Source organism: Rhipicephalus sanguineus, chromosome 7, assembly GCF_013339695.2.
Source record: "Rhipicephalus sanguineus isolate Rsan-2018 chromosome 7, BIME_Rsan_1.4, whole genome shotgun sequence".
NCBI lineage: Eukaryota > Metazoa > Arthropoda > Arachnida > Ixodida > Ixodidae > Rhipicephalus > Rhipicephalus sanguineus.
The window spans coordinates 20,781,347-20,797,025 of NC_051182.1; the positions used below are offsets into that span (position 1 = coordinate 20,781,347).

The window sequence follows — 15,679 nt, forward strand, 5'->3', positions numbered from 1 at the left end:
TTTCTTCTTATTGCAAAAGTATCTCCGAAATATCCCGTTACGTTAAAGGCAAATGTATCTCAGTATCTGTACTTTAGGCTTCCAATTCATGTATTTCGATATCTGTATTCCGGAATACTTTTCTGAGTATCTCTGCCCAGCCCTGGGGAGCGCTACCTTCGGCTGGTGCTCGTGACGTTGCCACCTTCATCTTGCATCGGTTCGTTCTTCGTCATGGGGCACCACGGGCGCTACTGAGTGACAGAGGTCGCGCGTTTTTGTCTGAAGTTCTACAATAGCTTCTTCACTCATGCCGTACAGTGCACCGCACATCAACGGTCTACCACCCTCATACGAACGGCCTAACGGAACGTTTCAACCGCACACTGGGAGATATGATTGCTATGTATAATGATTCGGACCACTACAATTGGGACGTCATTCTCCCTTTCGTGACGTACGAATACAATACTGCGACGCAATCCACAACAGGCTTTTCCCCATTCTTTCTTTTGTATGGCCGCGAGCCATGCAGCACCCTTGACACAATACTGCCGTACAATCCCGATGCCTCAGAATTCAGCCCAGTTTCCGAAATGGCCGAATATGCTGAAGAGTGTTGTCAGCTCGCACGCTCATTCACGGCGGATAATCAAGCCCTCCAAAAAGATCGCCATGACCGTGATGTGGCCCCGGACACTTTCCCCGTCGGCTCTCTCGTGCGGCTTCGACTGCCTTTTCACTCTCCTGGCCTGACTCCCAAGTTTGCACCGAAGTATACCGGCTCTTACCGCGTCATCCAGTGCCCCTCTCCTATCACCTATGTGATTGAGCCGGTCCAGCCGTCCACGGACAAGCGCCGTCTTGGTCGTGAGACGGTCCACGTCAGTCGCCTCAAGCCCTGTTACGACCCTCCCGTCCTCTCGTCACCTTGAGTCGCCAGGATGGCTCCTCTTCATCGCCGGGGTATTGTAAAGGTGAAAGAGCGAGGCATTCACCAGTGGGATCATCTCTTGGTGCAAAGGCGCGAGCGCTGATCGCGAGTTGTGGTTGCGGATCCTGCTTGTTTCTCGCTGGACCTGCGGTCTGCCTGCTACCAGACGTCGTCAATAAACCCCCTTGCAATATATATATATATATATATATATATATATATAACGCATATATATATATATATATATATATATATATATATATCCGGGGCATGACGGCGATGGCAAAAATCAGCCAACAGTGTCCATATATGTATAGTAGCGCAATAAAATAAAGTTCGCGTGTGTTTTTAGCGGCGATGGCTGCACTATCCCGGCCTTTTTCGACGTAGTTTGATGGCCTCCCAAATGCGCCTACAAATCGCCGAATGGGCTCGTTTTCGTCGTGACACCTGCCGAACAAAATGCGTTAAGGAGACTCCTTCCACTACATGGCATTTATGTAGTGTTTTTTGTTCGTAGCAGCTGCAAGTAACATCGTGGCTTTGTGGTAGGTCACCTGCTTGCCACGCGAACGGCCCGGGTTCGATCCTCAATGGGACCGAATATTTTATACTTTATTTTATTTGCTTCCTTCTCAATTTTTCGCTCACAACCAATGGTGTCGACGCCGACGGCGGAATTTCTGCTACATGAGCTCTCTAACGCTATCGCGTTAAGAGGGAGAGGGCTGTTGCCTTCGAGTCGTCTTAGGCGAATGCATAAGGGACCGTGTGAGTTTAATTCTTCCTACCACTCGTGTTGTCGCCTTCGACGAAGACAGCCGCACTTCGCTGTTTCATGAGGCATCCGCTATCTAGTTTAGGAGGCGCGTATCCTCGAAAACTCCTCTGTCAGGAGGTATCGTGAACTTCGACAAGGTATCATGAACGCCAACTCGCCCAACTTTTTACTCTACAGGAGGTATCATTAATCATTAATATCAACAACTAAGACCAGTGCTGATTAGCCTTTCTGTAGGTAGGTTGTTACATTCGCCCATTGTGCATTGAAAACGAGGAATGTTGAGAAGCATTCCATGTTGAATTGTTAGTTGCTAAGGGGGCAGCATGAGGACGGCTTCCATCGTGTACACTGTACAGTCATGTGTTATACCCTCAGGGGCGCAAAATTGCTGAGAAGAGCTATACCAACAACAAAATTCGGCAGATCCCACGTCTTGTTGGAATAGTTTTCATGCGCAGGAATGAGCAAGCTATGCTGCATTTTTTTGCCTTTGAGCCAAGCTTTACCAAGTGGATCGACGTGTTTTAACGCAATATCGTTAGAGAGATCGTTTCGTAGAAATGCCAGGGGTCGGTGTCGGTGACGGCGCCGTTGGCTGTGAGTGAAAAATCGTCCGCGACCGAAAAATCGAGAAAGCTGCAAATAAAATAAACAACAAAAATGTCCGGTTTCATTGAGGATCGAACCCGGGCTGTTCGCGTGGCAAGCAGGTGCCCTACCACAAAGCCACAATGCTACTTGCAACTGCGTCGGAAAAATACACTATATAAATGCCATGTAGTAGAATGAGTCTCCTTAACGCATTTAATGTTGCATGGCAGAGGCGTACAATCGCGCAAGGCGACGCCAAACTGCATCAACTGTTTCAGTGCGATTTTCGTGTGCCCATCGCCGCTAAAACCACAAAAACTTACAAACAGCTCCGAAAATTGACAACTATGTCCATCCAGCGGAAACATACATCAAGCAAACAGCAAGCATTATATAATGTGCTGCCATCTGTGAGATATTGTGAAAACTTACAAACAGCTCCAAAAATGGACAACTATGTCCATCTAGTGGAAAACATATCAAGCAAACAGCAAACTTTAGATAATACGTTGCAATCTGTGAGACATTGTGAAAAACGTGTCTCGACTACAGCAGAGCCTATATATATGATTCCGCCGTTCTAGCACAGGGAAGTGCTTTAGATCGAAGACCTGTACCATTACTATACATACGTCGTGTGCGTGCGTGTGTGTGTGTCTCTGTGTATAAGAACACACATTAATAAGTATGCAAGTGGCTGAAGTGCGCACTAGGGGCCGGATTTCGCTATCGCGTTCAACTCTTAACGGCGAAGCTTAAGGGTTCTCCAATTTTTTGTAAGCGTAGTAGTTGTGTGCACATCATGGCTTTGCCAGGCACGTCGACTACACTGGCATTTAAAGGGTAACTTGTGATCTGATGTAACATCAGCACTCACTTCAGAGAACAGACGTCATTATTCGCCTCGTGCGCCACCTATGGCGGCTTTGCGAACGGCGCTCCGGTGACGCAAAGGCGGGGATTCGGCTTTTGTCGTCTTCTAGAATATGGCTAAAACAGCACCATTTTCGTTATAGTTCGCTCGCGTCGCACGGCGTTCCTCGACCATTAGCTGTATTTTCTTCTGATTGATAGTTTTTCAGATGGCTTCCAGCAATACAGGAGGTTAATAGACGGTAAAATTTAACATATATTCTACATACTCACTGCCATCGCGGTCAGGATCATGCCCCCGAGTTCCTAGCGTCATTCACTTGGCTGGATGGCGTTGAAATAGCTTACGTGATAGCGCGAAGGTCCCGCCATGCGAGTTAAAGGGAGTCTACGCTGCTTTCGAAGCGAAGCGCGATCAATTTTACGGCTTATTCGCATAAGTTAGCGTGGTGTAAACAGACTTGAGTTAAACGAAAATTCCGACTGCACTCCCAACTGTAGTCATGTGGACCTCTGTACACAAAACGTTTGCCGACAAAATAAAATTGATAACTTCATCGGCCAGCCGTTTATTGAAGACAACTTGCGTAGATTGGGCGAGTTGGATACACATTAGAACTTGTTACGCGTACTATCGACTTCGTATGAAACGCAGCAGTGGTGCGCGTGGTACAGTTCGCACCCTTATGATTAGAGGTAGATACGCTCATGTGGTGTGCCGCTCGTGAACATCATTCATGCTTTCGATCATGCAGTGCTGCCTACCCGGGTGTGCGGGCCTGTCAATGGTGATGCCAGGACGGCGCGCAGTACTCAGTTCCTAATGCTTGGGCAACGCGCTTCCGCTGTTCATGTTTCATTTGACACAGATAGTACATCTTGCTAAACAGTAGAAACAATCGCAGAATTTGTACAGGAAGAGGAGAAAGAGAGCTCTTGCCCACCGTTCTTAAGGCCCCTTTGGCTGGTTATTGCTATTCTTTACTGCGCTGTAACACGATTGAATATTTTAAGGTGAAAGCCTTACATTCCTCATCAAACGCGAAAATTGACCGTCGGCGTCCCGCGTCGACAGCGTCAACACGAGTGATGCAAAAAATCATCACACGATGACGTCACTTTATGACGTCATCATGACATCCCAGACCGCCAGAATTTGTGACGTCATAATGTCACGTCACATGATGACGTCATCACATGACATCGTCGGTTTGCATTGGTTCCGTGATCGGTGGGCCGACCACGAAGACAATGCAAAATCAGGTGCTCAGTAGAAAGCTTCCACTGACTCTAGGATCGGAGGCGTTGAAAAACCACGTTGCGCCCAGAAAACGTTCGGAGGGGGGCGGGGAACGAAAAGTACAACGAGTGAATAAAAAGAAGGTGGCTTTCGGCTTCGAGTCATCTTAAACAAGTCCATAAGGGACCCTGTGAGTCTTTTTTGTACTGTGATGGCACCCCGGCCTGTCAAGAGTGCACCGTTGAGAGCTACTTACACTGTTGTATTGCAAATTCATCCTAATTTATTAGGACTTTCGATGCGAAAGCTTTGTATTTATATACGTTAGTATGACCACAATGATTATGTTTAGCATACCTTCAGAACACCGTGAACGAGTCAGCACACGTCGATTTATTAACGTAGGAGATTTAAATGTCTTGAAAAAAAGAAAACTCCGCAGAACACAGCAATCGTTCATATCACCGTCGTGCATCTCCTTTTCACTGGTGCTATCAGCCTTTTTATTTCTTGCTTAAATTCCAGGTACTTACGATGTGGTTTCACAGCAGCTGCTGAAAACTCGGATTTAATGAAAGATTGTTGCCTGTAACGACCATTTAATTCAATTGAATGACATCACACGTCGTTTGTCATGCACCTAAATCTCCGAACAACGGAATATCCGAACCGCACACGCGCAGCAGGCGCTATACATACATTGAGCTTTAACGCAGACTGAAGCCGAAGGCCGAACACTGAAGTTATATTGATGGAAAACGGGCCGAAAAGTCATTTTGAGTGCGCCACGGCCCTAAAACAGTCGCGAAGAGAAATCGTCGCCGTACAGGCAGATGTACACATCGATGGCTAGCAGACGACACCGCGAGCAATCGACACTGAACGTGCTCCTGACGGCAACTCCGCTCGATTTCGCTGGGCATTTTGCTTGAACATTCAGTAAGAATTGCTTTTATGAACTTGCCCACTAAAGTTTCAATAGCTCGAGCAGGACAGACAGGCCGGTAGCGTCGAGCAGCCTTCACGTAGCGAGGGAGCGCGCGAGGAGCGTCACCCGAGTCACCTCTCTGACGTCACACGCGAGGGGTCACCACTCAGTGATCTCGAGGCGAATTATCGAAACGAAGTGCACTTTCCGGTGCGATGATGTCAATATCATACGTAACTTTCCTTAGCGTATTCCTCCGGGGTCGAGCAATGCTTGAATATAGCCTGCTCAATTCCAGAAATACAATTGTAATGTTTATTACACTTCTATAAAAGCGGAGGCACCACCGAAACCGTTGTTTCGTTTACTTTGTCCTTCCCTTCGTGTGTTCGTCCGATTGAATGCGCAACGATTCCCACCATAGACTAAAACCAATATTGACGTTAACCGGGAATGACGCCTGTATTGTAGGAGGACATATTTGAATGTTCATTGCTTTGGTATGAAATGAGATAACCAGCACTGTAACCACAATTGACATTCTGCGGACATCACACATGCACAGGGTCTTTTTTCAAAGCAGTCTGAAGACGTGGCATGGCTGTGTAGTAGAATATGTGACTGCAACGCAGAATGTTTTGACTCGATTCCCGCTGAGATCATGAATTTTGTTGTTTGCATTGGTCGAGTCAACGCCGCCGATGTCGCTTTTTCTTTACGCAGTGGCATTTAAATTACCAATGTCTGTTCTCGCCGTTCTCGGAAAGATATAAACTGTCAATCACCTGTGGCGTATACGGGCTTACTGCGGCCCGTGGTATACGGGTATGTGCCACACGTGTCTGGAGGAAAGGAGGAAAGAGTTTGACGACGTACGCGACGAGATTTTCACGTTATTGATGTCATGACCAGACAGTCATATTCGTCAAACCCTCTTACCATCCCATACCAGTTTTGGTCTACAGCAAATAAGGAAGCGTTCACGAGAACGCCCAGACGTAGGTGTCTAGATAGATAGATAGATAGATAGATAGATAGATAGATAGATAGATAGATAGATAGATAGATAGATAGATAGATAGATAGATAGATAGATAGATAGATAGATAGATAGATAGATAGAAACGCACAATGCGCCTAGGTTCGCTAAGAAATGCTTCGCATTTAATAAGCAAATTTGAAATGAAGGAGACGCCAATGCAAAATGGAAAAAAAAAGAGGGTCGCTTATGCATTTGCCTAAGAGGACTCGCAGTCCAAAGCCATTATCTTCTTTTTCCTCTCAGTCGATGTACTGATCCACCCATGGCCCCTTCCGAAAGCTTTCTGCAGCTAATGTGCTATTGTACTGTCTCCAGCATCGTAGGCATCACAGGCTTTCTGCCCCTGACCTGGTTTTGCCGTGCCTCCGTGTCGGCCCGCATTTGACGATATGACGGTATCATATGTGATGACGTCATCACTGATGACGTCAATGACGTCATCATTACGTCACAAATTCGGGCGATATTTGAGGGGAGGATGACGTGATAATGTGACGTCATCAAGTAACGATGATTTCTTTTGCATCACACGTATTCACGCCGCTGGCGCTGCCGAATGCCACCGACGGTCAGTTTTCGCGTTTGATGAGGTATTTAAGCTTTCGCCTGAAAATGTGTGATACCTGAATTGATTGTAAACACAATTGTGTACTCAGCATAAAATTACCTGTAAAGAAGGAATAAAGGAAAAAGTGGGGAAGTGTAATATAATCATATTTATTGATTTCATACATTCAAGCTCGAAATGTTGGTTGTTTGATATGTCTACAACGAAGGCAAGAAAATGGTTCCATTCGTCAAAAAGTCTGAGACTGAATGACTTTTCGAATACTGAAGTCTTGCAAAAGAAAACAAAACGGCAAGTTGGGCGAGTTGGTAGTTAAACAGCAACCTTGTCTTCGTATTGAACATGCGGTGATACAGTAAGAGTGTGGATAAATATGCAATTTGCGAATACTCAGCAAAAGGAGAAAACGAAATTTGTGTGTTTTCCTTCCTGATTGCCCTATTTCTAAATAACGTACAGAAATGGAGATGTTTGAGCAATCAATCATGCGACACTTAGAAAGAAATTAACCTAACGACATCTCACTGCATCCCTTTTATCGCATCAGTGTTTGTCTTGATGCAAGGATCCTGCGCTGTAGCTACCAGGCAAGGATTAATGTCAAGTGTAAGAAACTAAACGCTTTATAGACACATTATATGTGTCGCATTATATGTGTCGGAAAAAAAACACTCAGGAAGCCTGACTGTATTTTAACTGTGCTACCGATGTACAGTCGAAACCACTATGAAAGAAAACACTAAAAGTCGATTTAGATACAGGGTGTCGGAACGAAATGTTGTTCGTTTCGGTTTTAGTTTCGTTTCGCCGCAAAAAGTTCCGTTCCCTTTCTGTTCCGAAACGAAAAAAAAATGTTCCGTAACGGTTCGTATCGTTTCTTTTTTCATGCAAAAATTTAAAGTTTAAGTACTCATAAAAACATGGGATTTGTGATATAGTTACTTGCCCTCCTCTTAATTAAGAAAGTGGGAGAGAGGTAAAACACGTTCTTTCTACGTTCTTCAGAGGAGTGGAACAAGCTCTACCACGAATTCCTACCAACTAGCACAAACCAGTACTATATCCTTCAAAGTCATAATATTTATTTTCTCAAAAGTCACTTACGACTTTTTTTAGCAGGCTCAATGCTTTGTGTCAAGGGAGTGAGCACGATCTCAAAAGCAGCACGTCAATGAGTGCACTCTCTGCGCGAGGCAGCTAATCTGAACAAAAAAGTTCGCCAGGCCTGCGCGGAACACGCAGCACAGTCACATCGTAAGCTGGAACAGCAGCCTTTCTTGAGCCCGTTCTATACTTTCTTGGGGAAACTAATAGAAGTACACATGCAAAGTACCCACTACGCCATAAATCATAATTTTTCTGTAGTAGCGAAGCACCCACTATGCCATTTTTCTTCATTCTTCGGAGAATCGTAGTACCTGCTACACATCTGTGAGGCATTATGTGCACTTTGTGCTGTGGCTGATGACGATGAAGAATTATGGCTGAGCCCTTTGTAACGGGTTGAAAGCGTTCAACGACTGACTCCTTGAGCAATTCGCATTGTGTGACGCCAGGTTGCTATTTTACTCTTCTGCCACTCTATATAACATATGTTTCACGATTCCTTGGCCGACATGACGCCTGTGTAGAGTATTTTTGCGGAGAAGTTACAAGCACCAGCGTGACACTGTGGTGGGATACTCGACTACCACGCACAGGGCGCGGGTTAAAATCCATTCGGATCCTAGAAATTTGTTTCTCATGTCATTTTTTTTATTCCACGCGATAGCGGTTACGGACACCGGCAGATTGTGCCAAAATCGGCTGTTCTGATCTCATAACAGCTTTCGCTGTAACAAACTTCGGTGCCGATCATGCCCTCTCCACGCTGGCCTGCGTGACAGGCGCGCAAAAGTCCACTTGCGTTAATATAAACATATCTGGTTGCCACTGTTTTCGTTTTTCGCACAATTTCAACATATCTTTCCTTTGGAATTCCTGCCTGAGGTATGCGCTAATACTGTACTCTGAGATGTGCATAACTGGTCACGTTGCATGACCTCAGTTCGGGATTGCCAAGTTTTCTCGTGAACCGAAAAACGATTGAAAAAATTTCGGTTTCACTCCGGAACGAAATAATAGATAATGTTTCGGTTACGTTTCCGTTCCGGTCAAAAATATCGTTTTTTTTTTCGTTTTTCGTTTTTGAGTTTCGTTCTTCCGACACCCTGTTTAGATATAATTGCTCCAAAACGCATTTGCAAAACACAAGAGTGTCTATTACACGAAACGTTAAACCAGAACTGCGCACCTTGGAAGCAAATACTTCGGATTCGTATGCGCACTATTAAAAACGCCAGAGACTGACGCAGACAGATAGGGCCCATTCCAACCTCATCGTCTTCTTCTTTTCTCTACGAGCCCCCATCCTTTAATAAACCACTTGTTTTTCTGCATTCTCCCGGCTCGCCGAAACTGATGGTATTTCTATTGGGTACAGTTTTTGCACAGGCCTCGTAATCTTTCCGCTTTGAGTCTGAACTCGGCATGCTCGTACCAGTCCGTCGCGTCCAGGATATACCTCCGTTATTCTTCCGAGTGGCCAAACACATCGTGAGGCATTGGGTTCCTCGACGATCCCTATGTCGTCGACCTTTAAGCCCTTATCTCTCGCTGTTGGGTAGTGATGAAGTGAACGAAGCTCAAGTAAATATTCTTTCTTCCAACGAAGCCACAGGTGCTTGAGGAGCTTGTTCCTATGTCGTAGTTTTTTAATTAGGTTTTCCTGGCTTGTCTGGACTATTCGGCTCTGGTATTCCTGCCCGCTTTCCACCGGTTCAGCCAATAGAGATTTTCCGACTGAAATATTGGCTGGACAAATCGGAGCAGGTTCTCTTGCGTCCGTATGCATATAAGTCAGAGGCCTCAAATTAATTACGGCCTCCACTTCCATCAGTAGTGTTGTTAGCTGTTCGCTGTCAAGCGCTTGTTTTCCGAGTGTCTTGCGAAGCGCTGTCTTCACTGACCGTATCAATCTCTCCCACCATCCTCCCCGCCATGGTGCACTAGGTACAATGAACTTCCATTCGATGCGATAGGAAGCAAGAAAAGTGGAAAAGGGGGATCCATTCATGACGGTCCAAAAGTCTTGCAAGTCTCGCGATTCTCTCTTGAATGCCACGGCGTTGTCAGAGTAAATAGTAAGAGGAATTCCTCGGCGTGATAGAAATCTGCGAAGCACAAGGAAGAAAACCGCTGATGACAGGCCACTTGTCAGTTCAAGGTGTACCGCTCTGGTAGTCGCACAAGTGAAAAGCAATACGAAAGTCTTCGCAGTGCCAGATTTCGACTCCCTTTGCTTGACGTGCAGTGGGCCTGCAAAATCTACGCCCACCACTTCAAACGGCCGAGATATTCTGATTCTGTCTACGGGTATAGGCGCATACTTGACATCAGTACGTTTTGCACTGTATCTCTTGCTTGCACAAAAAAACAGGCGTTGATGACTTTTTTAGCCTCTTGCCTAGCTTGTATAACCCAAAACCGTTGTCGCACTTGCATCATTGTGCTTGACACATTACAATGTAACGTACGGCAGTGCGCCTCTGTCACAATTAATCTCGTGAACTCATGTTTATATGGCAGAATGACGGGATGCTTCTCTCGGTAAGTACCGTCCAACTCTTGAGGTCTTCCACCGAGGCGAAGTTCCCCTTTGGGACCAAGGAAGGGATGTAGATCTCTCAGCGCAGAATTCTTGTTAGCGGCTTTTCCGCGCGACAACTGGCAAATGTCTTCTTTGAACACTTCTTTCTGCACTCGAAGAATCCATAATTCTTCGGCGTCCTTCATATCTGCTGCGGATATTAGCGAGTTTTAGTATTGCGGGAAACGCTTACGTTAGCGTTAGCGTGCGTCTCAACGCTAACGCTAAAACAGAACGCGCTGCGTGCCAACTGGCGGTCTTTTAGTACAGCGGAAGGCATTCCCGCTAACGCTAACGCGAGCACATACGGCGCCATCTAGACATAAAAACACTAAATACACTGTAGAATCCACAAAAGCGCCACCAAGTCGAGCTGATCCAAAGTCACCACTGTTGCGTCTCCATCCCGCGTTTGCAGAAGTGTTGAGTTATGACACACTGGTTTCTGTCGACATGCCGCGTTCGAGAATTCTTCAAGACCCCTATTAGTTGGCCTTTTTAAGGACGCATCACGCGTCACATTCATGCACTGCCGCGAAAGGCATGAAGGGAAACGACGCCTGACATGTATCTGCTTGACTTGTGGCCGTATCTTGGAAAGAGGCGACTAAAGACAGCGTCGCCATCTCTGCGCTGCTACAGAAAACATGAGCGAACCTTGCAAATAAATCTTGCTAAGCCTTCTGCAGCGCAAATCCACTTTGTATCTCAAATACGGAGCTATTTTATCGGCGGTACACGGTTGGCGAAGCCTCATTACTCAAATCTAAATCAAACACGAACATTATTAGGGAATGAATAAGTTTAATAATGCAGGACGACGGCTACAAAGATTCGAAGTGGACGGCTCTCGCTTCAACAGGCACCGCCATCTTGCCTTACGTACGGGATCTCTTGCGTGCGTTAGCGTTGAACGCTATATTCCAGAAATAGCGTTCGTACGTAAGAGGTCGGGCTACGTTTACGTTCTGCTCATGCGCAGTTAGGAGCACGCAACGCTAACGCTAACGCTAAATCCTTGCGTTTGCTGTTTTCCGCTATACTAAAACTCGCTATTTTGCCTCGAGTGGTTTTTTGCACATGTCGGCACTTTTCAACAAAGCGAAATACCAGCGCAGTTACGCGTAGTAACTTCTGTAAGTCACTGAATCTTGTGAGATCGATGAATGTGTCATCTTTCCTTTTCGCCTGAATGAGTACCTGAAACACTACAGGCTCAGGTTCTAGGTCCACAATTTCCTGTGAGACCATGATGAGTTCTGTAGGCCATTCCGAACTCGTTCGCGGGAGCCATTCTGGACCGCTCCACCAGACGCAGCTTTCCAAAAGAGACTTTGCAGACATACCGCATGTAAGCAGCTCTGCGGGATTCTCTTGTACTGGAGAGTAACGCCATTCTTCTGGGACCGTAACACTCGAAATTTTCTTCACCCTATTTTTGGCGAACTGGTTCAGTTTGTGCCCGCTTCCTCGGACCCAGCTGAGCACAATAGTGGAGTCGGTCCACATAGTGCAAGGAAACTGCCGGTGTTCCCACGCAGATCGGTTGTACTTCAATAGTCTTGCTCCGATAACTGCGCCCATCAACTCCAACTTCGGGAACGTGAGTGATTTCATCGGCGCAACTCTACATTTCGCTGCTGCGAGCATGGTAGTAGACTCGCCTTGCAGGTTGGTTGCCTTCAGATAAGCACATGCACCGTATGCTTTCAAGCTAGCATCCACAAAAATGTGAAGTTCCGCCGTATCCGTCACTCCTTGGAGACTGCTTCTTACGCAGCGCGGAATTCTAATCGAGCCAAGCTGCAGGACAACCGTGCACCATTTATTCCATGGTGTGCCGATTTCCTTGGGCAACTCTTCGTCCCACGCAACGTTTCGAACCTACAATTGCTGAAAAAGAAGCGTGGCTGTTACTGTGAAGGGTGAGAGTACTCCAAGCGGGTCATAGATCCTGGATGCCGTCTTTAGTAGATGCCTCTTGGTATTTGCCTTTGTTGCCGTTAAGCATTCCATTACTGACTTAAGAGTAAACTCAAAACTATCGCAGTTTGTATTCCACAGCATACCCAATACAGCCGTATTGCCCAATACAATTGCATTAATTCCTCCATCTCTCGGCTTTTCTTTCTCCAGAAACACTTCTTGCAGTGTGTCGTCATTGGTTCTCCATTTCCGAAGATTCATCGCAGCGTCATTCATGATTGACTTCGTCCTTCCGTAAACTTCAAGGGCTTCGTTGAACGTATCTGCTCTAGAGGTGTGCACGGGCTCCGCGTAGCCCGAAAGACCGAGCCCGACCCGGCCCGCGGGCCGGGCTCGGGCGGGCCGACGTATTTTCACCTCGGGCCCGGGCCGGGCTCGGGCCACTTGGAGTTTTATCTGGCCGGGCTCGGGCCCTGCACAAAGCCCGACTCAAGCCCGAAATATAGAGAATGAGCGGGAACCGTTTTCCGCATACAGCGCCTTTTCCGCGACCGCCCTTTATCGCTTTTCCTTTCCATTCGCTACTTTACACAAAAGGGGAGCAGGTAAAACGCTGCCTCTGTTGCACTCCGACAAATAGAGAAGTAACACCACCTGAGCTAGTGACGGCGCCACGCGACTGTTCGCGTTAGATTTAAGGCCAAATCCCATATGGGTGAAAATGCACGCGACAGCGACGAGCGACCCGACGTAGATCGCCTTCGTGAAAGCTGACGCTTGCGTGGGCATACCCCATACACGTGACGGCTTTGGCGAGCGAACTCCATTGTTGCTGGCATGAGGCCGTCTATTTGTAATTTGTAATCTGTGTAATAGAGACTGTTCGTCGTGTGTCGTTTGATCATATTTGGTATGCTCAAGAAAATGCCAAATTACCGGAAAACAATGCTTTGTTTTCGCAGCGAACCTTGAAAAAGCCGGGCCGGGCCCGGGAATGTGTTTTCGCACGTCGGGCCGGGCCGGGCGGGCTCGCAGCCCTTTGCCGTCGGGCTCGGGTGGGACTTAGACAAAGTCAGCGGGCCTGGGCCGGGCTCGGAAATACGGCCCGTGCAAAGCTCTAATCTGCTCCAGTGAGCAAGTCATCAACGTAAAATGACTTCTTCAGATTCGCCGCAAGCTTCTCGTCTTCAGGACCAGCGTTGTTATGGATAGTAGCCATCAGAAAAAATGTGCTTGACGTTGACCCAAAAGGCACGCGCGTCATGCGCCATTCGACAACGTTAGCGTTCTTCTCGTTGGGTATCTTATTGAACCAAAGAAATCGAAAGGCGTCTCTGTCTGGCTCTTGTATCTCAATCTGCAGGAACGCTTTTTCGATGTCCGAGTTCAGGGCGATTAAAAACCATCTAAAACGAAGTAGCACACGGAGAAGCTCTGGATTTAGATTAGCTCCCTTTTCCAGGCAGTCGTTGAGTGATAGTAGTCCTGGGCCATGCGAGGATGCATCGAACACAACCCGGAGTTTGGTGGTCAGTGACTCTTCTTTGATGACCTCCCGGTGTGGCATGTAGTAAACGGGATGGTGATCGCGAACATCCTTGGGTACAACTTCTGAGTGACCATGCAACATATTCTGTCGAATGACTGTATCGTAGCGGTCAAGCTAGCCTTCTTGTCGCGATAGTCTCTTCACCAGCTTCTGTAGACGGTTGACGGCAATGTCGCGATTGTCTCCGATGAGGTCCTTGCATTCCTCTTTCTACGGCAAAGCGACAGCATATCGGCCAATGGACTTTCGTGTGGTCTTTCTGAAGTGATCCAAGGACTTGATTGCAGATGATTCATAAACGTCCTCAATGCCCATTGTTTCCAGTTCCCAGAAAGATCGTAAAACTTGAGAAGTCCTTTGATCTTCTGCTTCGCTGATGTCCACTCGCATAACATAAACCATCAAGTTAGTGCTGTGGTCGAGAAAGCCTCTCTAACGAACCGGTCCTTGCAGCGTCCACCCGTAGCAAGTGTTGACGGCTGTGAGCCCTTGAACTTCCGTGCTGCGAATGACTTCACCAGTCAGAATGTTCCACACATACTCAGATCTGATAAGAACACTAAGTTCTGGCTCTTCATCGGCTTGCACGATCATGCTGTTGTCAGCCAGGAACTTGTTTTCCAAACGCAGCTGTTGTACGAAATGGCTGTCAGCTGATGGCGAAGCGATGTCGTGGCATATCACCGGAACAACAATAGCTTGTATACGGTAAAGCCCGGTGCCTTGTTGACTGCGTAACGGTACTTCAACTATTTTCCGACGTTCAGCTCGAAAAGGAGATGCGCTGCCGAACGTACTGAACGATATCCTTGTCTCCCCTACGACCTTGAGACTCATCTTCATGGCTACTTCTTCTTTGATGAAAGACCTCTGGCTTCCACCATCTAGAATGCCTCTGACACAGCGGTGCTTGTTATTTTGGATGATCAAAGCACGAAAGGTCTGCAGATATACTTCAGTATCCTTGTTGTTTACTCGCTGCCCACTGCACGATAACTCTGTGGAATTTGACACTGCTGTTTCGGGGGAAACGAATACTGCTGTGCAGCTTCCTGATGCGTCTGCATCGACCCGTTGTTTGCGGTACGATGGATAGCACATGCTTGTTGCATGCCTTCCATGGCAAGATGAGCACGTTAGCTTAACTTGACAGGCTCGTGCCTGGTGTCCCCTGGACGTGCAGCGAAAACATCCGTTGTCCTTGGAAAGTTTCTCCTTCTTAGAAGAAAGAGACAGGTTGCTGTCACAAGCACGCGTGCCATGCTTCTTGGAGCGGCAGAAAAAGCAGCCCGCTTTCTTTACAAATGAATTGTGCAAAACCGAAGCCGTGGCACCTCTTGTCGTTTCAGGTCGTTCACAACGTTTTTCGCTTGGCGTCATGCATTGCTCACGACTTTCCAACTCGACACGAATGAATGCCAGTACTTCTTTCAACTTGGCAGCTGAAGAAGCCGCTGCTGAAGCTGATTCAGACACAACTTGGGTGCCACCGGATGAGTCTCTCCTCAATGCTTTAGTTCGTTGCTCTCTAGTAAACGCAAGAACGATGTCGTGCGGTAGAGCCTTTTGCAGTATGT

At 47.0% G+C, this 15,679-nt stretch overlaps 1 protein-coding gene across 1 annotated transcript in view; it reads left to right on the forward strand.

The window, feature by feature from the left end:
* The first annotated feature begins 575 nt into the window (after positions 1-575).
* Positions 576-15,679, forward strand: part of LOC119399321 (uncharacterized) — a 53,391-nt gene continuing 38,287 nt past the window's right edge. The window contains exon 1 of the mRNA XM_049417340.1: positions 576-863. Within this exon, the coding sequence (XP_049273297.1) occupies positions 576-863 (288 nt within the window). The remainder of the gene's footprint in view (positions 864-15,679) is intronic.